The sequence below is a fragment of the Ovis aries genome, chromosome 1 (genome assembly GCF_016772045.2).
Source record: "Ovis aries strain OAR_USU_Benz2616 breed Rambouillet chromosome 1, ARS-UI_Ramb_v3.0, whole genome shotgun sequence".
Lineage (NCBI taxonomy): Eukaryota > Metazoa > Chordata > Mammalia > Artiodactyla > Bovidae > Ovis > Ovis aries.
This window is the reverse complement of record NC_056054.1, coordinates 186591362-186619220: the sequence shown is the minus strand read 5'-3', so window position 1 is coordinate 186619220 and position 27859 is coordinate 186591362. Positions and strand designations below refer to the sequence as shown.

Genomic DNA, 27859 nt, shown 5'->3' with positions numbered 1-27859 from the left:
AAAAGCAGAGACATTACTTTGCCGACTAAGGTCTGTCTAGTCAAAGCTATGGTTTTTCCTGTGGTCATGTATGGATATGAGAGTTGGACTGTGAAGAAGGCTGAGCACCGAAGAATTGATGCTTTTGAACTGTGGTGTTGGAGAAGACTCTTGAGAGTCCCTTGGACTGCAAGGAGATCCAACTAGTCCATTCTGAAGGAGATCAGCCCTGGGATTTCTCTGGAAAGAATGATGCTAAAGCTGAAACTCCAGTACTTTGGCCACCTCATGCGAAGAGTTGACTCATTGGAAAAGACTCTGATGCTGGGAGGGATTGAGGGCAGGAGGAGAAGGGGACGACAGAGGATGAGATGGCTGGATGGCATCACGGACTCGATGGACGTGAGTCTGAGTGAACTCTGGGAGATGGTGATGGACAGGGAGGCCTGGCGTGCTGCAATTCATGGGGTCGCAAAGAGTCGGACATGACTGGGCGACTGAACTGAACTGAACTGAACTGAACTGAAAGCCTTTGACTGTGTGGATCACAATGAACTGTGGATTTCTTTAAGAGATGGGAATACCAGACCACCTTACCTGCCTCCGGACAAACCTGTATGCAGGCCAGGAACAGTTAGAACCGAACATGGAACAAAAGACTGGTTCAAAATTAGGAAAGAAGTATGTCAAGGCTGTATATTGTCACTCTGCTTATTTAAATTATATGCACAGTACATCATGCAAAATGCTGGCCTGAATGAAATGTCAGCTAGAATCAAGGTAGCCAGGAGAAATATCACCAACCTCAGATATGCAGGTGATACCACTCTAATGGCAGAAAACAAGAGGAACTAAGGCGCCTCTTGATAAGGGTAAAAGAAGAGAGTGAAAAAGCTGGCTTAAATCTCAACATTCAAAAAACTAAGATCATGGCATCTGCTCCCACCACTTCACAGCAAGCAGAAGGGGAAAAAGCAATAGATTTTATTTTCTGGTACTCCAAAATCACTGTGAATGGCAACTGCAGCCATGAAATTAAAAGATATCTGCTCCTTGGAAGGAAAGTGATGACAGGCCTGCTGCTGCCGCTGCTGCTAAGTTGCTTCAGTCGTGTCCAACTCTGTGTGACCCCATAGACAGCAGCCTACCAGGCTCCCCCGTCCCTGGGATTCTCCAGGCAAGAACACTGAAGTGGGTTGCCATTTCCTTCTCCAATGCAGGAAAGTGAAAAGTGAAAGTGAAGCTGCTCAGTTGTGTCCAACTGTACTGCAGCCTATCAGGCTCCTCCGTCCATGGGATTTTCCAGGCAAGAGTACTAGAGTAGACAGCATATTAAAAAGCAGAGACATAACTTTGCTGACAAAGTTCCACATAGTCAAAGCTATGGTTTTTCCAGCAGTCATGTATGGATGCGAGAGTTGGACCATAAATAAGACTAAGCACCGTTGAGGCTTGTGAAATGTGGTGCTGGAGAAGACTCTTCAGTGTCCCTTGGACTGCAAGGAGATCCAACCAAGTCAATCCAAAAGGAAGTCAACCCTGAACGTTCATTGGAAGGACTGAGGCTGAAGCTGAAGCTCGAATATTGTGGCCACCTGATGCAAAGAGCCAACTCAATGGAAAAGACCCTGATGCTGGGAAAGATGGAAAGCAAAAGAAGAAGGGGACAGCAGAGGATGAGATAGTTAGATAGCATCATCACCAACTCAATGGACGTGAATCTGAGCAAACTCTTGGAGATAGTGAAGGACAGGGGAGCCTGGCATGCTACAATTCATGGGGTCACAAAGAATTGGACATGACTTATGGACTGAACAACAACAAAAACAACCAGAAAACATATAACAAAATGGAAAAAAGCACATGCCTATCAACAATCACTTTAAGTGGAAGTAAACTCAATGCCCCAACAAAAAGACACAGCATAGCTAAACAGATAAAAATAAATAAATAAATACTCATCTATATGCTGTCTACAAGAGACTCAATTCAGAGCTAAAGACACACATAGACTGAAAGTGAATGGATGGAAAAAGATGTTCCATTCAAACAGAATGAAAAGAAAGTAGGGGTAATACAACTCATATCAGCAAAATAGACTTTAAAACAAAGACTGTAACAAAAGGAAAAGAAGGGCATCACATAATATTAAGGAGCTCAACCCAAAAAGAGGAAATAATATTAATAAATATATACATGTACCTAACATAGGAGCAACTAAATATATAAGCCAAATAATAACAGATACAATAAAAGCAGAAATTGCCATAACAAGTATTAGTAAGGGATTTTAATACCCAACGTACAACAATGAATAAATCACCCAGACAGAAAATCAAAAAGAAAACACTGGCCTTCGATGATACTTTGACAGTTCAACTCAATAGACATTTACTAAGCATCCCATCCAGAAACTACAGAATATGCACTTTTCAAGAGCACATGGAGTATTCACCAGGACATATCACACAGTAGGCCACAAAACTAGTCTCAATAAATTTAAAGAGAGTAGAATCACATTAAGTATCTTTTCTGACCATAAGGGTATGAAATTAGATATCAATGATAGGATGAAAGGTGGAAAAGATGCAAACACTTGAAGACCAAACAATAGGTTGCTAGAAAATCAATGGGTCAATGAACAAGTCAGAGGAAATTTAAAGATGAGATGAATGAAAATAGAAACACAACTTCTCAAAGTCTATGGGATGCAACAAATACAGCTGAGAAGTTTATAGCATTATAAGCCTACCTCAAGAAACAAACAAAAGTATCAAAAAACACTATTAGAAATCTAAGAGAATTACAAAAATAAAACAAAGCCCAACAATTAGAAGGAAGGAAATAATAAAGAAAAGGGGAGAGCCCATGGAGAGAAATACATGAAACAGAGACACAAAAATGGGGGGGGGAGATCAATGAAACTAAGAGGTTAACTTTTTAAAGATAAAGAAAATCAATGAACTTTTAGCCAGATTTATCAAGAAAAAGAGGGCCCAAATAAATACAATAAAAAATGAACAAGAAGTTCTGAAAGCTATCACAGAAAGGCAATAACTGAAGAATACTACAAACATTTATATGACAACTTGGACAATCTAGCAGAAATGCACAAACTGCAAGAAATGTAAAATATCCCAAGAAAATGTAGAAAATATGAAAAGACCAATTATCAGTAATGAAACTGAATCTGCAATTAAATTAAAAAAAAAAAAAAACCTCCCAATAAAGTTCAGGATCACAAAGCTTCACATTGGAATTCTACCAAACATTTAAGGATGAATTGGCACTTATCCCTTTCAAACTCTTTCAAAAAATTAGAGAAAGGAACACTTCCAAACTCATTCTCTGAATCCAATATTACACTGATATCAAACCCAAAGACATTACAAAAAAGGAAATTACAGGCCAATAAATCTGAAAAATACAGATGCAAAGATCCTCAACAAAATATTAGCAAACAAAATTCAACGGCATATAAAAAGAATCTTATGCCATGATCAAATGGGATTTCTCCCAAGAGTGCAAATTTGGTTCAGTATCTGAAAATCAATCACTGTGATACATCACATTAACTAAGGGAAGGATAAAATCATATGATCATTACAAAAGGTGCAGAAAAGGCATTTGACAAAATTCAACAATCACTCATGATAAATATTCTCATCAGTGGGTATACAGGGAATATATCTCAACATAATAAAGGCCATCTGTGACAAAACCACAGGTAAACATTATAGTAAATGGTGAAAAGTAAACGGCAAATACTTTTTCTCTAAGATCAAGAACAGGAAAAGAATGTTCATTCATATTTAATATAAAATTGGAAGTCCGAATCACAGGAATCAGACAAGAAAAATAAATAAAAGTCATCCAAATTAGAAAGGAAGAAGTAAAACTGTCACTATTTGCAGATGACATGATGCTTCATATAAAAAACTCTGATGACTCCACTCAAAACTATTAGAGCTAATAATTCAGTAAGGATGCAGAAAAATTAATATATATAAATCAGCATGTCTATACATTAAAAATGACTATCAGAAAGAATAAGCAAGAATACAATCCCATTTAAAGCTGCATCAAAAAGTATAAAATATTTAGGAATATACTTAACCAAGGAGGTGAAAGACCTACACTCTGAAAACTATATGGCACTGATGAAATAAACTGAAGAAAACATAAATAAGCATTAAGATATTCTATGCTCACAGACTAGAAGAATTTATAGTGTTAAAAAGTCTATACTACCCAAAGCAATCTACAGATTCAATGCAGTTTCTATCAAAATACTCACAGCATTTTTCTCAGAACTAGAACAAATAACCCTAAAATTTGAATGGAACCACAAAAGACCCTGAATAATCAAAGCCATCTTGAGAAAGAAAAAAGCTTGGAGGTATTACATGCCCTGATTTTAAAAAAATACTATAAAGCTAAAGTAATCAAAACAGTATGATGCTGCACAGAAACAGACAAGCAGGTCTACCAAACAGAACAGAAAGCCTAGATATAAACCAATGCACATATGGTCAATTAATCAACGACAAAGGAGGCAAGAATACAAAACAGGAAAAAGACAGTTTCTTACATAAGTTATGTAAACGAATGAAACTAGACCATCTTCTCATAACTTGTAACAAAATAAACTCTATGAACAAAACACTTAAACCTGAAATAGAAAAACTCATAGAAGAAAACACAAGCAATATGCTCTTTGAAATCAGTATCAGTAATACTTTTTGGATCTGTCTCCTCAGGCAAGGACAAAATAGCAAACATAAGCAAATGGCACTACATCAAACTAAAAAGCCTTTTGCTCAGAGAAGGAGAGCATCAATAAATAGGAAAAAAAAACCAACTATGAAATGGGAGAAAATATTTGCAAATGATGAGACGAACATCCAAAATACATAAGAACTCATACAATTTAGTACCAAAAAACAAACTATCTGATTTTAAAAATGACATAGAGACATCCAATAGGCACATGAAAAGAAGATCAACATTACTAATTACCAACCACAATGATATCACCTCACACCTGTCAGAATGGCTGTGATCAAAAAGACCACAAATAATTAACAAGCATTTGCAAGGATGTGCAGAAAAGGGAACTATTGTGCACTGTCGGGAGAATGTATATTGATACAGCCACTATGGAAAGCAGTATGGAGGTTCCTCAAAAATTAAAAATTGAATTATTGTATGATCCAGCAACTCCAATCCTGGATATTTACCTAAAGAAAATTGAAACACTAATTTAAAAAGATATATACATCCTCAATGTTCACTGTAGCATCATTTTCAATAGTTAAGATATGAAGCAACCTAAGTATCCATCAGCACATGAATGGATAAAGATGTAGTACACACACACGCACAGAGGAATATTTCTCAACCACAAAAAAGAATGAAATCATGGCAATTGTGATAGCATGAACGAACCTGGAGAGCAGTATGCTAAGTGAAATAAGTCAGATTAAGAAAGATAAATAGTATATGTTTTCTTATATATGTGGAATCTTAAGTAAAACAAATATATAACAAAACAGAAACAGACTCACAATACAGAGAACAAAACTAGTGGTTGCCAGTGGGGAGGGCACTGGGGGAAGGTAGCAAAATAGGTGGCGAGTATTAAGAGGTACGTGAGTCTGAGTGAACTCTGGGAGTTGGTGATGGACAAGGAGGCCTGACGTGCTGTGATTCATGGGGTCACAAAGAGTCAGACATGACTGAGTGACTGAACTGACTGACTGACTGATTAAGAGGTATAGCACAAGCATGTAAACAATAATATTATAATAACTTTATATGGGCATAATCTATAAAAGTATCAAATCATTCTGTTGTACAGCTGAAACTAATTACTATTTTAAGTCAACTATACTTCAATTATACTTCTTATATACTTCAACTATACTTCTTATATATTTTGAACAGTATGAAAAAGCAATAAGGTAGGACACTGAAAGATAAACTCCCCAGGTCAGTAGGTGCCCCATATGCTACTAGAGATCAGTGGAGAAATAACTTCAGAAAGAATAAAGAGATGGAGCCAAAGCAAAAAACCCAGTTGTGGATGTGACTGGTGATGGAAGTAAAGTCTGATGCTGTAAAGAGCAATATTGCATAGGAACCTGGAATGTTAGGTCCATGAATCAAGGTAAATTGGAAGTGGTCAAACAGGAGATGGTAAGAGTGAACATCAACACTTTAGGAATCAGCAAACTATAATGGACCGGAATGGGTGAATATAACTCAGATGACCATTATATCTTCTACTGTGGGCAAGAATCCCTTAGAAGAAATGGAGTAGCCATCATAGTCAACAAGAGAGTCCAAAATTCAGTTCTTTGGTGTGATCTCAAAACCAACAGAATAATCTCTGTTCATTTCCACGGCAAACCTTTCAATATCACAATAATCCAAGTCTATGCCCTGACCACTAATGCTGAAGAAGCTGAATGGTTCTATGAAGACCTACAACACCTTCTAGAAGTAACACCCCCAAAAGATGTCCTGTTCATTATAGGGGACTGGAATGCAAAAGTAGGAGGTCAAGAAACACCTGGAGTAACAGGCAAATTTGGCCTTGGAGTACAGAATGAAGCAGGGCAAAGGCTAATAGAGTTCTGCCAAGAGAACGCACTGGTCATAGCAAACACCCTCTTCCAACAACACAAGAGAAGACTCTACACATGGACATCACCACATGGTCAACACCAAAATCAGATTAATTATATTCTTTGCAGCCAAAGATGGAGAAGCTCTGTACAGTCAGCAAAAACAAGACCAGGAGCTGACTGTGGCTCAGATCATGAAGTCCTTATTGCTTTAGGTGTAGAGTTAGGTTATTTGATTTTTCTCTTGTTTCTTGAGGTAAGCCTGTATTGCTATGAACCTTCCCCTTAGCACTTCTTTTACAGTGTCACATAGGTTTTGGGTTGTTGTGTTTTCATTTTAATTCATTTCTATGCATATTTTGATTTCTTTTTTGATTTCTTCTGTGATTTGTTGGTTATTCAGCAGTGTGTTGTTCAGCCTCCATATGCTGGAATTTTTAATAGTTTTTCTCCTGTAATTGACATCTAATCTTACTGCATTGTGGTCAGAAAAGATGCTTGGAATAATTTCTTTTTTTTTTCCTTTTTTTTAAAATTTTTAAAATTTTAATATCTTTAATTCTTACATGCGTTCCTTTTTTGAATTTACTAAGCTAGATTTATGGCCCAGGATGTGATCTATCCTGGAGAAGGTTCCGTGTGCACTTGAGAAAAAGGTGAAATTCATTGTTTTGGGGTGAAATGTCCTATAGATATCAATTAGGTCTAACTTGTCTACTGTATCATTTAAAGTTTGTGTTTCCTTGTTAATTTCTGTTTACTTGATCTATCCATAGGTGTGAGTAGGGTATTAAAGTCTCCCACTATCATTGTGTTATTATTAATTTCCCCTCTCATACTTGTTAGCATTTGTCTTACATATTGCAGTGCTCCTATGTTGGGTGCATATATATTTATAATTGTTATATCTTCTTCTTGGATTGATCCTTTGATCATTATGTAGTGTCCTTCTTTGTCTCTTTTCACAGCCTTTATTTTAAAGTCTATTTTATCTGATATTGCTACTCCTGCTTTCTTTTGGTCTCTATTTGCATGGAATATCTTTTTCCAGTCCTTCACTTTCAGTCTGTATGTGTCCCTTGTTTTGAGGTGCGTCTCTTTTAGACAACATATATAGGGGTCTTGTTTTTGTATCCATTCAGCCAGTCTTTGTCTTTTGGTTGGTGCATTCAACCCATTTACATTTAAGGTAATTATTGATAAGCTTGATCCTGTTGCCATTTACTTTGTTGTTTTGAGTTCGAGTTTATACACCCTTTCTGTGTTTCCTGTCTAGAGAAGATCCTTTAGCATTTGTTGGAGAGCTGGTTTGGTGGTGGTGAATTCTCTCAGCTTTTGCTTGTCTGTAAAGCTTTTGATTTCTCCTTCATATGTGAATGAGATCCTTGCTGGGTACAGTAATCTGGGTTGTAGGTTTTTCACTTTCATCACTTTAAGTATGTCCTGCCATTCCCTCCTGGCCTGAAGAGTTTCTATTGAAAGATCAGCTGTTATCCTTATGGGCATCCCCTTTGTGTATTATTTGTTGTTTTTCCCTTGCTACTTTTAATATTTGTTCTTTGTGTTTAATGTTTGTTAATTTGATTAATATGTGTCTTGGGGAGTTTTGCCTTATGTTTATCCTTATGTTTGCCTGTTTATCCTGTTTATCCTCTGTGTTTCTTGGACTTGGTGACTATTTCCTTCCCCATTTTAGGGAAGTTTTCAACTATTATCTCCTCAGCTATTTTTTCATGGTCTTTCTGTCTTCTTCTGGGACTCCTATGATTCATATGTTAGGGTGTTTAACATTGTCCCAGAAGTCTCTGAGGTTGTCCTCATTTCTTTTAATTATTTTTTCTTTTCTCCTCTCTGCCTCATTTATTTTTACCATTCTATCTTCTACCTCACTTATCCTATCTTCTGCCTTTGTTATTCTACTGTTGGTTCCCTCCAGAGTGTTTTTGATCTCAATTATTACATTATTCATTATATAGACTCTTTTTTTATTTCTTCTAGGTCCTTGTTAAACATTTCTTGCATCTTCTCAATCCTTGTCTCCAGGCTATTTATCTGTAACTGTTTTGTTTTCAAGATTTTGGATCATTTACACTATCATTATTCAGAATTCTTTATCAGGTAGATCCCCTCTCTCTTCCTCTTTTGTTCGGTTTGGTGGGCATTTATCCTGTCCCTTTACCTGCTGGGTATTTCTCTGCCTTTTCATCTTGTTTATTGCTGTGTTTGGCCTTTCTGTATTCTGGCAGTTTGTGGTTCCTCTTTATTGTGGAGGTTCCTCGCTGTGGGTGGGGTTGGATGGGCTGCTTGTCAAGGTTTCCTGGTTAGGGAAGCTTGTGTTGGTGTTCTGGTGGGTGGAGATGCATTTCTTCTCCCTGGAGTGCAATGATGTGTCCAGTAGTGAGTTTTGAGATGTCAGTGGGTTTGGTGTGACTTTGGGCAGCCTGTATATTGAAGCTCACGGCTATGTTCCTGTGTTGCTGGAGAATTCCCGTGGTATGTCTTGCTCTGGAATTTGTTGGCCCTTGGGTGGTGTTTGGTTTCAGTGTAGGTATGGAGGCTTTTGATGAGCTTCTATCGATTAATGTTCCCTGGAGTCAGGAGTTCTCTGGTGTTCTCAGAATTTGGACTTACGCCTCCTGCCTCTGGTTATATGTCTTATTCTTACAGTAGCTTCAGGACTTTTCCATCTCCTTTCAAAGACAATGGGCTGCCTTTCTGGGTGCCTGAGGTCCTCTGCCAGCATTCAGAAGTTGTTTTGTGGAATTTGGTCAGTGTTCAAATGTTCTTTTGATGAATTTGTGGAGGAGAAAGTGGTCTCCTCGTCCTATTTCTCTGCCATCTTAGGACCACTACCCCAGGTTATATTCTTCAATTTGGCTTGAATATAATTTTTCATTTCTTTCAATAATTGACCATTGATTAATTTTCACCAAAATACATATGAAAGAAATAAAATTTGTCTATAAGGCACAGACTATTTCAAATAATTTAAACACAGTTACTGAAAGCAAACATTCAGTGATGTAGTTGGATACAAAATAACAAAAATGAATAGTATTTTATACGGGCTTCCCTGGTGGCACAGAGAGTAAAGAATGTGCGGGCAATGCAGGAGACCTGGGTTTGATCTCTGGGCTGGGAAGATCCCCTGGAGAAGGGAATGGCTACCCACTCCAATATTCTTGCCTGGAGAATTCCATGGACAAAGGAATTTGGTGGGCTATATCTATGGGGTTGCAACGAGTCAGATACACCTGAGTGATTAACACATATACACTAACAATTAATTATGAAACAGATTTTAAGAAAATTAATTCATGGGAGCAATAAAGTCTGTAAGGGACTTAAAATTAAGCTAACAAAAGATATTTGTGACTTTTTTGTGAAAAAGTTGTAAAGCTATGCAGAAAGACATAAAAGAAAGCCAAAGTAAATATATGTTTATAAGATGAAAAGATAAAACACTTAATGTCTTAATGATGTACATATTCTCTAAATTCATCAATATGTCCATGTTTCAGAGTCCCAACAAGGATTTACATAAAGTTTGATAAGCTAATCCTAAAACTCATATAGTAGAATAAATGGTCATAGAACAAGATGAGAAAATGAGAATGGAGAGGGGCTACCATATATCAAGATATTTAGTAAAGATATTATAACTAATAAAGTATGCTATCAGTAGAATAATAGACAAATGTATCAATGCAACAGCGAAAAAAGCCCAAAGACCCACTCAAAAAAACATGGCTTGAAGGATCTTCCTTATCAGAACAGCATTTCACAGTATGTATATAGTACCATTCATTTATTCAATTTTCTATTAATAGACCTTCAGGCTATTTTCAGTATTTTGCCCATTGGTCCTATAAATAGGATAAATATCTGAAATGGATTTTCTATCAACATATTTTAAATGTTGACAACAAATTGCCCATACTGGTATGTATAAGCATGATTGTTATGTCTAGATGCTCATTTTTCAATTCCTGTTCCATTACTTGATATTATTAATATTCTTAATTTTTAATATTTTGCCAGCCTAATGGGGAAAAGGGGGTATATTGCACATCCCTAGAGATTACTAATGAAGCTGGTTCCTCCTCACTGCCAAACCCTGATCTTTATTAGAGGTAAGAGGCAACCACAGCTTTAACTCTTAAAATCATCTTTTCTAGCAGACTCAGATTCATATGTATATTGCAATTGCTTCATTCATTATTTAGACATTGTCTATTAACTTCCTATTATGAAAGATGAGGGTTTAGCAAAATATCATTAAATATTTTTCATATTCATTAATTTCCTGCTATGTACCTAACAATCATTGTCTCCCACTTTGTTGCCTGTCTCTTATCATGATTGTCTTGTTATGGTATATTCCTTAAAGCTTGCCTAAAGATGTCCCTATTCCACAGTAATAACTTGTTATTGTTTCTGCTAAAACTCTCTGAGTTGCCATTTGAACACTAAGTGTTTTCTCTATCTGGAATTTATTTCTGTGAGTGGTAAAGGGTAGAGGTCTTAAAATTTTTTTTCAAACTGGATACTAACTGATGAAAGCCAGTTATTTAATAGTTTATCATTCCATGAAATATCTTCTCTAAATTATACAAAATTCTCCCAAATACCTGAATCATTTCTGGAATATCTCTTAGACCCATTGGTTTTCTTATATTGCCCTATACCAATATCACAATGTTATTCATAAAAAAACAACATTTTGGCTATTCTTAAACATTTTGTTTTTCTTATGAATTTTAAAATCAGCTTGTAAATTTTTTAAAAATAAGTAAATTCTCCATACTTGCTTCACTAAGGGCTTGTATCATCAAAGGGTGTTGAATTTGGTCAAATTCTTTTTCTGTGTCTATTAAATTGAGTGTGATTGTTTATTCTTCCTTTTGTTACTGTTGTGTATCACACTGACTGATTTGCAATGTCAAACCATCCTTGTACTCCTGGAAAAAATCTTACTTGATCATAGTGTATGGTCTTTTTAACATATTTTTGGATACTGTTTCCTAAAGCTTTGATGATAATTTTTACATCTATATTCATCAAAGATATTGACCTGTAATTTTCTTTTTTTGTAATTTATTTGTCTGGTTTTGGTATCAGGGTAGCACCAGACTAACAGAATGATATTTGGAGTGTGCCGTCATCTTCAAATTATTTTTTTTTGAATAGTTTGGGAATGATAGGTATAAGTCCTTCTTTATATGTCTGTCAGAATTCTTCTGTGAAACCATCCAATCCTAGACGTTCTTGTGCTGGGAGTCTTTTTTTTAGTTACAAATTCAAGTCCACTCCCAGTGATTGGTCTATTTAAATTATGTTTCCTCTTGATTCAGTCTGGTAAGTTGTATGTTTTTAGAAATATGTCCACTTTATCCAGGGTGTCCAATTTGTTGGCATATAACTAGTGTATTATTATCTTATTTTATATGTAGTATTCTCTTATATTTTTTGTATCTCTGTGGTATCAGCTATTATTTCTCCTCTCTAACTTTTTGTTTTGTTTATTTGAGTCATCTCTCTTTTCTTCTTGGTGAGTTTGGCTAAAGGATCATTAATTTTGTTTACCTTTACAAAAAATCAGCTCTTGGTTTTGCTGATATTTTCTATTGGCTTTTTAATCTCTATTTTATGTATTTCTTCTCTTACCTTTATTATTTCCTTCCTTCTACTAACTTTGGGCTTTGCTTCTTTTTCTAATTTCTTTAGGTGGTAGGTTAGATGGTTTGAGGGTTTTTTTGTGTTTAGCCTGCATCACTATAAACTTTCCTCTAATAACTCTTTGCTGGATTCCATCGATTTTAGAGTGTTGTTTTTCCATTTTCAAGGCATTTTTGGATTTTCTCATTGTCTCATTGGTTTTTTGGTAGCATGTTGTTAAGTCTCCACATGTGTGATCTTTTCCCATTTTTCTCTCTGTAATTGATTTCTAGTTTTATACTGTTCTGGTTGGGAAAAAATGTTTGGTATAATTTCCATTCTCTTAAATTTGTTGAGACATGTTTTGTGGCCTAGCTTTTGATCAATCCTCAACATAATAAAGGTTCTTTATGACAAACCCACAAGCAATATCATACTCAACAGTGAAAAGTTGAAAGACTTTCATATAAATCAGGAATAAGACAAGGATACCCACTCTTGCCACTTCTATTTAACATAATATTAGAAGTCCTAGTCACAGGAATCAGGCAAGAAAAATAATTAAAAGGAATTCAAGTTGAAAGCAAGGAATTAACTCTATTGGCAGATGACATGATATTTTGTATAGAAAATCCTGGAGTCTCCACCCCAAAACTATTAGAACTAATAAATGAATTTAGAAAAGTTGTAGGTTACAAGATTAATATATAGAAATCTGTTGCTTTTCTGTACAATAACAATGAACTATCAGAGAGTAAAAGACAATGTTGTTTAAAATCCCACCAAAAAGAATAAAATACCTGGAAATAAACAGCCAAGGAGATAAAATATCTACACATTAAAAACTATAAAACACTGAAGAAACAAACAGAAAATGATACAAAGAAATGAAAAGATATCCTGAGCTCTTGAACTGGAAGAAATAATTTTGTTAAAATGTCTATACACTCAAATCAATCTACAGATTTAATGCAGTTTCTATCAAAATACTTATCAGATTTTTTTTTTTACAGAACTAGAACAAATATCCTAAAATTCATATGGAATCACAAAAGATGCTAAATTGCCAAAACAATCTTGAAAGGAAAAAACAAAGCTGGAGGTAACATGCTCCCAGACTTCAGACTATACTACAAGGCTACAATAATGAAAAAAGCATGGTACAGGCACAAAACAAGACATATACAACAATAAAACAGAATAGAGATTCCAGAAATAAACCCTTGCATCTACAGTCAATTGATATACATCAAAGGAGGCAAAAATATAAAATGGAAAAAAGACAGTCTCTTCAATAAGTGGTTCTGGGAAAACTGGAGAGCTACATGTAGAACAGTGAGAATAGAAGATTTCCTCATACCATATACAAAAATAAACTCAAAATGGATTAAGATATAACTTAAGTCCTGAAACTATAAAACTCCTAGAAAAAAAAACCAGGAAGAACACTTGACATAAATTGTAGCAAAAGCTGTATCCTAAGGCAAAAGAAACAAAGCAAAAATAAACAAATGGGGCCAAATTAAACTTAAAAGCTTTCACAAAGCAAAGGAAACTATTGACAAAATAAACAGACAACCAACAAAATGGGAGAAAATATTTGCAAATCATATGCCTAAGAAATTGATACTCAAAATACATGAACAGCTCGTACAACTCAATATTTTAAAAAAACAAACAACCCAACTAAAAAATGGGTAAAACATCTAAATAGACCTTTTTGCCAAAGAAGACATACAGACAGCAAACAGGGACATGAAAAGATGCTTAACACTGCTAATTACTAGAGAAATGCAAATCAAAACCACAATGAGATATCACCTTGTTTCTGTCAGAATGACTGTCATCAAAAGGTCCATAAATAACAAATATTGGAGGGGATGTGGAGAAAAGGGAACACTTGTACATGCTGGTCAGAATGTATATTAGTCCGGCCACTATGGAAAGAAGCATGAAAGTTTCCCAAGAAACTAAAAACAGAACTACCATATGATCCAGCAATTCTACTCCTGGGTATATATATTAAGAAAATGAACACATAATTCAAAGAATACATGCACCCCAATATTTAGAACAGTGCTATTTATGATAGCCAAGATATGGAAGCAATCCAAGCAGTACAGGAGACCTGGGTTAGACTCCTGGGTCAGGAGGATCCCCTGGAGAAGGACATGGCAACCCACTCCAGTATTCTTGCCTGGAGAGTCTCGATGGACAGAAGAGCCTGGCAGACTACACTCCATGGGGTCGAAAGAGTCGGACACAACTTAGTTACTAAACCGCCACCATTTATGATAGCCAAGATATGGAAGCAACCCAAATGTCCACGAATAGATGAACACATAAAAAGAATTTGGCAGTTATATATACACACATATATATATACAATGAAATATAATTGAGCATAGAAAGAAACAAAACTCTACCAATTGCAGCAACATGGATGGACTTGGGAACATTATGCTTAGTAAAATTATTCAAACACAAATACTATATGTCACATTTGCAATCTAAAAATAATACAAATAAGCATATACAGCAAAACAAATAGATTCACAGAAACAAAAAATAAACTAGTGATTACCAGAATGGAGATGGAAGGAGGGGTAAATTAGGAGTACAGGATTAAAAGATAAAAACTATTATCTATAAAATAGATAAGCAACAAGGGATATATTGTATAGCATAGGGAATTAGAGCCATTATCTTTTAATAACTTTTAGTGGGATATAATCTATAAACATATTTAATCATTATATTTTATACACGAAACTAATGTAATAATGTAAATTAACTGAATTTCAATTTAAAAAGTAAATCTGAATGACACTTGATTGGAATTACACTATTTATAAATCAGTTTGAAGAAATTCAATGTACTTTCTCTTACTATCAGGGGACTTGTCTTTCAGGCTCAGTATTGATTAGGTTAATCCAGTTTCTATTATTTAAAAATAAAGAACCAAATCTATATAATTTATTTGTGTGTTTTATATAGTACTTAGCAAAAATATATACACTTGAAGAGACAATATTGATAATGAAAGTAAGTGACACTTCAGAGCTTTTATCAACTTTGTTCCTCATCATTAAAGTGCACATGCTCAGTTGCTCAGTCATGTTTGAATCTTTACAACCCTATGGACTATAGCCTGCCAGGCTTCTCTGTCCATGGGATTCTCCAGGCAAGAATACTGTTGCGTTGCCATGTCTTCCCTCCAGTGGATCTTCCTGACCCAAGGGTCAAATCATTAAAGGAAAATTATAAAAAATGGAGATTATTAAGATTATTTCTGCAATCTGAGAACATTTTCTATATTATTATTTATTTATAAAATTAAGATTGGCTAATTTATGATTATTTAATATTGCTATTTATCATTACCATTACTGAATATCATGGGCCAATGATTAATTATATTGATAATATTTTTATCTTTAAGCATAGAATACTTGATAATTAAAATTGTTCAACATATTATATGCCTTTCTCAAAATTCTGCCACTAGTAAGTAGTAAAGAACCCACCTGTCAGTACAGGGTACATAAGAGACCCGGGTTCGATCCCAAGGTCAGAAAGATCCTCTGCGGGAGGAATGGCAACCCCACTCCAGTATTCTTGCCTGGAAAATCCCAGAGACACAGAAGCCTGGTGGGCTATAGCCCATGAGGTTGCAAAGAGTTGGACATGACTGAAGTGACTTAGCACAACACAGCACATGTGTTATATGCCTTTCTCAAAATTGTATAATTAAATATCAACTTAACTCTAGGTAAAACTAATGATTCAATCTAGAACTATTATTAGTGTAAATAATACACTCATTCATTTGCTCATTCATTCATTCAACATGTTTTAATTTTAGATTATACTGAATGCACTGTACTAGATGTTACGTATAAAATAACAGTAATAAACACTTTTATTCAAGAATAAGAAAAATAAATTCAAGAATAATGGTACTGTAATACTCACTTTCCCTTCATCTCTTGGACTGTCACTTAAATGCACAACTGGACCTGGATGAGTCTTTGTGGATCTGTTAAATCAATTCAAGAGAGTCACTTTAAAAAAACATTAAAACACTTTGCCATTAGAGACTGAAACAAAGGAATTAAGATTACAGTGAAATACACTCCCAATATTCTGGAGCTTAGCATAAACTAATTTGAGCTCTTGGTTGTTTTTCTTTAAGAATATTTTTATTTTCCCTACTAACTCTATTAAAGTAGGACTATTTTTAAAAATCTGGTTTAAGAACATTAATCCACAGAATAATGACATTCTTCATTACCTTATATGCTTATCTGTGTGTTGCTAGATCTGCTTCTCTGAAAATTTAAGAATGAAGTTGTACTTATACAGACAAAAGGACTTATATGACCACAAGGGTGATGCTGTAAACCTGTTTCAACTAAACTGCAAAGTACATATCAAATTTAAAATTTCCTTTGACAAGAAATTTCTGATTTTGCTTCTAATGGGCAGTACAGGGGCTCCTTTGAGCTACAAATAGATTCTTGCCAGTGATAGGTATCTTACAAAAATCTGAGAAATTGGGGAAACCTACTTCACTGGTTATGTCTCATTTATCTGGTTAACTAGGATAATCAATAACAGTCTAACAGCATATTGTTAAAAGGATCTTTGATCTGCTAATCTGACTTTAAATTTATCCTATTCCAGTATTTGGCATGTTTTTTATGTTTCCGACCTTAACAGATACCACCGTTGAGTATGATTATATCACGATTAAATATGACATGAACTGATATGACATAGATTATTGCTAATTTTTCCATATCCTGTCTTCAATGACTTAATTGTGTCAGATTAACCCTATTATAAGTATACTTGACATAGTTATAATTTATTTCTTAGGCACACGTGAAAACCATCAAATATTCTGCACAAAACAAGAAAATTTAAATTTTAGAAATTCTTTGGAGTCAGACAAAAGTGACAAATTATGTAACTCCGGGTTCCCCAGATACAACTCCGTAGAGTAACTCAAAGAATTATTAATAAATACATATTTATTACATATCTTATCAATGGTTTTATCCTAAATTTTTTCATTTAAAAATGGAGATGATAGCAGTGAACCTACTGAATAATAGTGAGGATTAGAATACACATACAGCACTTAACGAAATACCAAAACATAGTACTCAATAAATATTATATATTAAGTTTGTTGTAAATCATTGGAATAATTCAATACTAGAATTACTATTTGCATTCTAGAATATGTTCAGGAAGAAAAGGCTTCATGAAAAGTTTATATAGTTTTTTGCAGTTCTCCTATATTTATATGTATTATATCATTCACATATAAATGCTTTATTATACTATATTGTATTATATTATTATACTGCTTTATTACAGTATAAAGGGCTCTGATAAAAGACAATGTCCTTCAATTATCTTTTAGTAACTAATAATATCCAATAAACCAAAATTCTATGTCTCTTGTGTTTGATTGGAACAACAAGTACCAAAGTGTACCCCATGATAAACTAGTGAATATATAAGGTGTTTCACATAAAGAATGTTCTATATCAGAAAAAGTTTGGGAAAGTCTGGATTAAAGTTAATTTTTTTTTTCTTTTACAGAACTTCTTAGAGACATGATATGCAAATCAACATTGCAAATCTGACCATATGCAAGTTAGACCATACGCAAGACTAACTTAACAGACTCTACAAAACACTTAAGTTTAGAAAAAAATCTAAAGTTATTTGTAATAACTTTTTCAGGCTATAGAAGAAATTTTTTTTAATTGTAAAAAATAAAAGAACCCTGAAAGTTAAAGACGATAACAGAAGTTAAAAGGAAAACTCTCATGACTATTAACATTTTGATGTATTTTTTTATTACTTTTTTCACCAACACTGAATTTTCAAAAACTACCAAGCATTCTTTGCAAAAATTATGGCCATTAGAAACTACTTTAAAAAGCAGTTGTGTCCTATGGATTCCGTAAATATCATAGAAATTGCTTTAGATAGAATTAAATTCATGGGACAGTCATCTAAACAATGCCCAGTAATTCTAAAATCCCTATTTATTTCTCTTCCTCCCATTCATCACAATGGCTTCTTGATAGTTTCTTTTGTGGACTTTCTCTTCCCATATCTTAAATACTGGTATTTCTTTGTATTCTGTTCTAGACTGAAATGTATTCCCATATTATATATGATCATGAATTCAAGAGACCATGGGAGCCAGGTAGATATTGCAAATGAGTTCAATAGGCTGAATAAGAACTGTGCCAAACTGTTAGCACATTGAATGTGAATGTGTCCATCGTTCAGTCATGTCCAACTCTTTGAGATCCCACAGACTGTAGCCCACCAGGATCCTCTGTCCATGGGATTCTCCATGCAAGAATACTGGAATGGGTTGTCATGCCCTTCTCCAGGGGATCTTCCTGATCCAGGGATCGAACCTGAGTCTCCTGCATTGCAGGCAGATTCTTAACCTCCTGAGCCACCAGGGAAGCCCATATGTGAATGTTAACACATTACCCACCTATAAAAGGAAAGTTGTTAGTTTCAGCTGATTTCTGACTGCCATGCAAGAATAATGGACTGGGATTGTTTCATTAGGAATTGTTTTTATGAAAAGCTGGAAATTCAATTTTTCATCTCTATTCTACCAGTTCTTAAATTCTGGAAACTAATAATTCAGAATATACTTAAATACTCTGATGGGCAAACAAAACACACCCATGAGTCAAAACTGGTTCATTGTCTACAAGTTTGCTACCTCATTTATATATATTCTCCAGGTACAATCTCATATATTCTCATAGTTCCAATGTCTATGTAAATTCTGATGTCATTAGGTTCAAATATATATAGAATATTCTGATATATTCCATATATCCCACATCCTTCCATTCTCCCATACCAATTCCATTTGAATAACTTAAAAATACACACAACTCAACCTACCTAAAATTTAGCTCATTATTTTACTCCCAACCTACTTAATCTGCTTTCTTTCACTAAATGACACCTTTGTCTACATAGTTACTCAAGCCAAATACTCACTCAATTCTCTATTATTCTTACATCTTCTCACAAGACCCAAATATTGCCTCTTCTGTCTTCTAACTATTTCTTTAATGTGTCAGCTTATCTTCACTCCTAAATCCTCCATAATTTTTGCCAAGAATATAGTCTTTTCTCTTTTCAATGATTTCTCCATACCTGCATTCAGAGTAGACTTTTTAAGTGCAAGTTCGGTCAAGTGAATTTTTCTCTTAAAACCCTTCAAAACCTAGCTCCTGACCTTGGATAAAGTCTAAATGCTCAAATTGGCTTATAAGACTTTCATACTATGTATCTTTACTATCTTCTCAACTTTATCGCTTGCCATCCTTTCTCCTAGCCATTCCCAACTAATTAAACTCCTTAAAATTTCTGTGCATGGAACAAAACCTCTCTCACACTCTAGCCTGTAACATTTCTGTTTCCTCCCTTGGAAACCCTCTCCCCCAATTGATTCTCTGCTCATGAGACTCATCCTTCATATCTCACGGATGTAACTTCCTTCACAGATACTTCACTAGGACCTCACATCTATATTAGGCATCCTTCTTACAAAACTTGCAACATTATATTTCCAATATAGTTGAACTGCCTTTTTACTTAATCTCACCTTTATTACTTTGGAATCTCCAAGAAGAGAGAAATTATGTCTTTCTAGTTTATACTGGTTTCCAGGAGCTAGCGTATCATAGTGCTCAGAAAATATATTTGAAGACGGTAAGCCTTATATTTATTTAGTTCTAAACTTCATGCTCAAATTTTTAATCACATGTAGAAGAAATAGGTTCCCCCCCCCCTTTTATTTTTTAAAGCTGGGACTGCTCTGCAGAAACACCTATCTCTGTGTTACAACCTGGAATATATTTTCCAATTAAATTTTTTAATGTCATTTTGTTATACTACTATTTTATAAAGACATTATTATAAAGACTATTTTCTATAGACATTATTGTTTCTATAGACATCACAAAAATGGCCTCTAGTTTCCAAATAACTAACATATACACTATGAGAACACGAACAATTTAAAATTATGAGAATTGCCTACAATTACAACTGGGAGACTTCACTGAAAACACAAGCTAAAAAGACAAACACTGAATGAAACGTATTTCAAGAACTTAAAATAGAAATAATATCGCATCTTTTTTTATAATATCGCATCTTAAAGATAATTCTGCATTTCTCACACCTAAAATGTCCTGTTAAAATTTGTGTAAAGTTCTAGTTATAAAATGAGTCTTCTTAATTAAATGCATATTTTATTACTGTCGCAAACTCTTAACCACATAAGTGGTTTGCATTTCCTAATGTATCTCAAGAGGTAGAGAGCAATTAAGGAAGTTGTTCAAGGAAGCTGGAAGTTGGGATTTAAAATTATATTTATCTCAGTGGGACTATATTACCATGGAACACACTTTTGGAAATCTGGTCTAAATAAAGCAATAAATAGTCAGGAGACAAGGTGGCTACTAATAATTGATTGAGGATATTTCAAGGTTATTTTCATAGGTACATACAACTCCATGAAACACTTTATTTATGTAAATAGGAGATTCTATTCAGAATCACATGTATAAGATATTATGAAAAATAAAAATGCCTTTCTATTTTATTTCTTTAATTTCTCCTAGCTTTATCCTCCTTTATAATATACATTTTAAAATCATTAGTTCAGAAAATATAAAGTATATAAACTATGTAAATACATATAGGGTATCAGTCACAGTTCAGGTAGTATTAATCTGAATGATGAAAAGGATTTGTTAGGTAAATGAATATAGAAATAACACTGTAAGAATGGTGAAATATTTGATCTGTTTACAAAAAAATACTTCTTAATTACTTTAGCAGCATTGAACTGAACACAAATCTATTACTATTTGTAACTAATAGCAAATTTGTATAAAATCTCTATCTCTCAGGTTTACTTGTGTCTATCAGTATCCCAAAACATTATGAAAACAAATATTAAGCTCAGCACTATGTAATGCTTTTATAGATTTAAGATTATAGGGGGAAAATCCTTTCCCAAATAGCTGAAAAAATAAATACTTTTTGAGAGACACATAATAGGACAAATGTTTTTAAAAACATATACATAGAATATTAAAATGTATATGAACAAAAAAGCTCATACCAATCATAATTATAAATGAAAGCTTTAAGTCAACAGCACTGTGTATCTATTTATCATACTAATTTTCACTAACGTCATTAGTTATTTAGTAGTCGCTCTGTGGAAATCACCAAAATAAGACAAACATGAAAAAAAAATAATGAGCAACAAACAAAGAATTCTGCCCTGAAGCTATTCTTATTCTAATGAGGAAGAGTTACCATTAATTAAAAAAAAGACTCATTAGGACACAATACAAATGGATAATTGTAATAAGAATATAACTGCTAATATCCCCTTCCTATCAAGCAATATGCATGTACACTGAAATATTGGGAATAGGGAATAGATTTATTATGAAAACCAAAGTCAAATTTCATGAAAATAGGCTGTTTTAATCAGAGTTTTAGAGAAAAACAATTATGTAACTTAGAATATGTATATGTAAGAGAGAGAATGAGTCAACCTCAAGTCAAATGTACCTTATTAAGGACCTGGTAGGTACAGAGTGTAAACATTTATTAAAGAAAAATAGTTTTCCCAATTAACACACTGACAAGGAGAATTGTTTGTATATATACTACAAAAGATGGCTTGAAATTCCATAAAGTTTCACATTGGAGGGATTTCACATTTTACATGTGCAGAAACGTAAATGTCAGTGCCAAAGTGAAAATGGTAATAGCCATCAGCCACATATCCAAAAAGCTGTATACATCACAATGTGAAAGATATCTTTTTGGAACCCAGAAAAAGATGTTACTGGGGCAAGCAAAGAACAAGCTGCTGCTGCTAAGTCACGTCTGTCTGCTGCTAAGTCACGTCAGTCGTGTCCGACTCTGTGCGACCCCATAGACGGCAGCCCACCAGGCTCCCCCGTCCCTGGGATGCTCCAGGCAAGAACACTGGAGTGGGTTGCCATTTCCTTCTCCGATGCATGAAAGTGAAAAGTGAAAGTGAAGTCCCTCAGTCATGTCCGACTCTTAGGGACCCCATGAATTGCAGCCTACCAGCCTCCTCCGTCCATGGGATTTTCCAGGCAGGAGTACTGGAGTGGGGTGCCATTGCTTTCTCCAAAAGAATAAGCTATCAGTATTTAAAAACATGTGAATTGACCATGATTATTTTTAAATTAAACTATATGTGACAACAATCCTCTTTCCATTCCCACTGGAAGTGGCTATACTGACTATAAAGAAATGACATGATTTTCATGTATACCTTTTAGAATAAGCCTTACTATTTTACCACAAAGCTTGCATACATAGTAGCCCTTAATTATTTATAATATTTTAAGGCTAAAATTAGCATCTGTTAATACTATAATATCTATTTTTAAAAAACTTAATATTGTTTTCAATTATTTTAGATGAACTTTTCACTCAAATTCATCATAAATTAGCTACTGATGCTTCAGATAACTCGAATTTGATATATATATATATATGTACTATATAACTCTAAAAAATATTTAATACAAATATAGTGGTATTCAAGTTCAAACTTACAGTTCAATTGCCTTGTTCCACATGATAACATATCCAGAAAGAATGAAAGATTCAATATTTACAATATGTGTATTTCCTCTTTCTGTTCCAACATAGAGCCATTTACTCTGGAAAGGTAGATGACAGTAAGTAATTCTGAAAGAAAGAAAATTACAATTAAAATATCTAAATTTTATATCTGGTCAGCATTAAATTTCTTTACACTTTTTACAGGGATAGCTATATAAACAATAAAATTTACTATATACTCAGTAGCAGTTAATTATTAGCAGAGTTTATACTGTAAATGACAAGATTATGTCATTAAAAATAATAATGATAAAGCAACCACTATTAAATAAGTGTCTGATATGGACAATGATATATATTATTTCTAATTCTGAAAACAGCACTTCAAGACATATATACAACTTTTCTTTACAAAGAGGAAACTGAGGTCAAGAATTCGTACTTCTACTTGTCTAGGACTGACAGCTAATAAGTGGCAAAACTGGGATTCAAATCCATTACTGTCTGGTTGAAAAATTACTGCATTTCTACAAAGCTATGTTTGGATTTTTATAATAGTGTCACTTGAAATAAAAATTAGGTATATATGAAACATAATTTTCAGAGTTCTCAGAGAGACTGTAGCTTTGTCTACATGAAGTGATAAATTATTTACTTTTTTCCTGATGCTCGGCATTTAAATAGTATGAGGAAAACTTGTAAGGTTAGAGATCCATTATACTATTTCTTTATTTTTCTGTTCTGCCTTTATCTTCACAATGGGCTTTCTGACCAATTCTGGGAACTTGTTCCATAGCCAGAGCAACACTTTTTCTAGTTTGGCCTACTTATGCTCCTTAACCACTTTTAAAAAAGACATGAGGGATAAGTTCACAGTTATCTTCTTGCCAGAACTTCTTATTAAACCATAATATTTCCTAGAATTTATTTAGAAAAGGAGCTGGCAAACTGTTAGAAGAGAAAAACAGAATTCTGATGTTAAGCAGACAGACCACTATGAAAAAAAAAAAAAAGGACAGTGAATGATAAATTCCAAGAAGGATTTTATCTTGTGCCTCTTTATGTAACAGTGAACATGCAGCATGTCAAATTTATATTTTCAATCTGGTTCACTGACTTTCTGTACACTCTTGTGTGTGTGCATGCTCAGTCATCCAACACTTCGCAAGCCCATGGGCTAAATATAGTCTGCCAGGCTCCTCTGTCCATGGGATTTTCCAGGCAAGAATACTGGAGTGGGTTGCCACTTCCTACTCTAGGGGATCTTCCTGACCTAGAGATCAAACCCATGTGTCTTACATCTCCCTGCACTGGCGAAGCAGGTTCTTTACAACTGTATCACCTGGGAAGCCCAAACTTTACCTATTCATAAGGCACCTAGCACACTAAATTAAAAAACTAGAAGTCTTGTTATTACACACACATTTACTGAGTTAATTGATAATCTAATTAAAATATAACATACATGATTATTAGACAATTTTGATCAAACCTAAAGTCCAGAAGTGCTGTTGCCAAATAAAGTTCTACAGGAAATAACTTAATAGTCATGTTTCTAGTCAATGGACAATCAATTTCCAATTCAATCTATGTAGAAAGAGGAAGCTCATTTTTAAAAGTATTTATGATCACTCTTTCTGAATAATCAATAATCAAATCCCTTACAATTACACAGTGGAAGTGACAGATTCAAGGATCAGATCTCATAGACAGAGTGCCTGAAGAACTATGGATGGAGGTTAGGAACACTGTACAGGAGGCAGTGATCAAGACCATCCCCAAGAAAAAGAAAATGCAAAAAGGCAAAATGGTTGTCTGAGGAGGCCTTACAAATAGCTGAGAAAAGAAGAGAAGCTAAAGGCAAATGAGAAAAGGAAAGATATACCCATTTGAATGCAGAGTTCCAAAGAATAGCGAGGAGAGATAAGAAAGCCTTCCTCAGTGACCAATGCGAAGAAATAGAGGAAAACGATAAAATGGGAAAGACTAGAGATCTCTTCAAGAAAATTAGAAGTAGCAAGGGAACAGTTCATGCAAAATTGGGCGCAATAAAGGACAGAAATGATATGGACCTAACAGAAGCAGAAGATATTAAGAAGAGGAGGCAAGAATACATAGAAGAACTGTAAAAAAAAAAAAAAAATCTTTGTGATCCAGATAACTATGATGGTGTGATCACTCACCCAGAGCCAGACATTCTGGAATGCAAAGTCAAGTGAGCCTTAGGGAGCATCATTACCAACAAAGCTAGTGGAGGTGATGGAATTCCATTTGAGCTATTTCAAACCCTAAAGGTTGCTTCTGTGAAAGTGCTCCACTCAATATGCCAGCAAATTTGGAAAACTCAGCAATGGCCAAAGGACTGGAAAAGGTCAGTTTTCATTCCAATCCCAAAGAACGGAAGGCAATGCTGAAGAATGCTCAAACTGCTACACAATTGCACTCATCTCACATGCTAGCAAAGCAATGCTCAGGCTTCAACATTATATGAACCATGAAATTCCATACGTTCAAGCTAGATTTAGGAAAGGCAGAGGAACCAGAGATCAAATTGCCAACATCTGTTGAGTCATCAAAAAAGCAAGAGAATACCAGAAAAACATCTACTTCAGCGTTATTGATTTTGCCAAAGCCTTTGACTGTGTAGGTCACAACAAACTGTGGAAAATTCTTCAAGAAATGGGATTACCAGACTACCTTACCTGCCTCCTGAGAAATCTGTATGCAGGTCAAGAAGCAACAATTAGAAACAGACATGGAATAACAGACTGGTTCTAAATTGGGAAAGGAGTACGTCAAGGCTGTATATTGTCACGCTGCTTATTTAACTTATATGTAAAGTACATCATGAGAAATGCTGGGCTGGAAGAAGCACAAGCTGGGATCAAGACTGCCGAGAAAAATATCAATAACCTCAGATATGCAGATGATGCCACCCTCATGGCAGAAAGCGAAGAGGAACTAAAGAGCCTCTTGATGAAAGTGAAAGAGAAGAGTGAAAAAGCCGGCTTATAACTCAACATTCAAAAACTAAGATCACAGCATCCAGTCCCATCACTTCATAGCAAATAGATAGGGAAACAGTGGAAACAGTGACAGACTTTATTTTTTTCAGCTCCAAAATCACTGCAGATGGTAGTGACTGCAGCCATGAAATTAAAAGATGCTTGCTCCTTGGAAGAAACACTATGATCAACCTACAGCATATTAAAAATCAGAGACATTACTTTGCTGACAAAGTTCCCTCTAGTCAAAGCTATAGTTGTGTATGGATATGAGAGTTGAACTATAAAGAAAGCTAAGTGCTAAAGAATTGATGCTTTTGAACCATGGTGTTGGAGAAGACTCTTGGGAGTCCCTTGGACTGCAAAGAGATCTAACCAGTCCATCCTAAAGGAAATCAGTCTTGAATATTCATTGGAAGGACTGATGCTGAAGCTGAAACTCCAATACTTTGGCCACCTGATGCAAAGAACTGACTCAGTTGAAAAGACCCTGATGCTGGGAAAGATAGAAGGTAGAAGGAGAAGGGGACGACAGAGGATGGCATCACTGACTCGATAGACATGAATTTGAGCAAGCTCTGTGAGTTTGTGATGGACAGGGAAACCTGCCATGTTACAGTCCATGGGATTGCAAAGTGTTGGACATGACTGCTCAACTGAACTGAACTTTCTGAGCAGGGAGTTAAAAAAAAGCTAATCCCATTAAAGTAGACACAAATACAGGAGTTTGGGGTAGAAAAGGAGCTAGCTTAAAGGTTGTGTAGTCATTTATATGGTTAAGAAGAAAAGTCTAAGTAATGAGACCTGAAGCAAGGGGCAAAATTCCAATACAGACTTTACATTATGTACAAGAACAATGGAATACATGAAGAAGTTCCAAAGAGAATTATAAATATTCCTTGAACCACAGCACTGTATTGCTCATTCTGATTGATAAGAAACTAGACCCTTTATGACAAAAGTGTTTCATCTTATGTCCAATGTCCAACTGATGAGTAGTGGTTGAACAAGTAAGAAAGAATTCCAGAATTAATCTGAACCCAATAAAATCACTAATTTGAAAAGACATATGCACCCTTATGTTCACTGCCACATTACTGACAGTAGCAAAGATATGGGAGCAACATTAAGTGCCTACCAATACATGAATGGATAAAGGAGATGTGATATATACATATACAATGGAAAATTACTCAGCTACAAAATGAATAAAATCTTGCTATTTGTGACAATATAGATGGATCTTTTGTTATGTGAAGCAAGTCAGGCAGAAACATACCTATTATATGATTTCACTTAAAGGTGATATCTTAAAAACAAATCAAATGAACATAACAAAACAAACAGGTCATTGCTGGAAGAGGGAAGTGGGCAGATGAATGAAATAGGTGAAGGAAGTTAAGAGGTACAAACTTCTAGCTACAAAATAGATGAGTCATAGGGATGAAATGTAGAGCATGGGAAATATAGTCAGTAATGTAATATCTTCGTATGGTGATAGTTAATAACTAAAATTATTGTGGTGATCATTATATATAGAAATACTGAATCACTGTTTACTCTTTACTGTAATAATCATTTCATGATGTATGTAAATAGTCATTACAGTGTATACTTTAAGACAGTGCCGTATATCCATTTTATCATGGTAAAACTTCAAGGAAAAAAAAAAGAAATTGAAATTTAAGGACAACCACTTGCAAAGAGCCAACTACACTTTCCTGAATAAAGCAGCTACTTAAGCTATAGCCAATTCAATAATTCCTTGATTTGCTTTCAGGTCTTATCTATAAACGCCTTGTCCCTAGCTATCTGTGAGCACTCCTAATCACTTCTATTGGCACTGCCCAATTCAAATTGATTTTTGCTCAAATAAACTCTTAAAATTTAAA

The 27859-nt window shown here is 34.6% G+C and overlaps 1 protein-coding gene across 5 annotated transcripts in view; it reads right to left on the bottom strand.

Moving 5' to 3' along the window:
- STXBP5L (syntaxin binding protein 5L) overlaps window positions 1-27859 on the bottom strand; it is a 330353-nt gene that overhangs the window by 171990 nt on the left and 130504 nt on the right. For all 5 annotated transcript variants that reach the window (XM_060418502.1, XM_042231962.2, XM_004002958.6 and 2 more), the window contains exons 6-7: window positions 22954-23088; window positions 16243-16306 (exon numbers count right to left, since the gene is read on the bottom strand). In XM_060418502.1, coding sequence (XP_060274485.1) covers window positions 16243-16306; window positions 22954-23088 — 199 coding nt within the window. The remainder of the gene's footprint in view (window positions 1-16242; window positions 16307-22953; window positions 23089-27859) is intronic.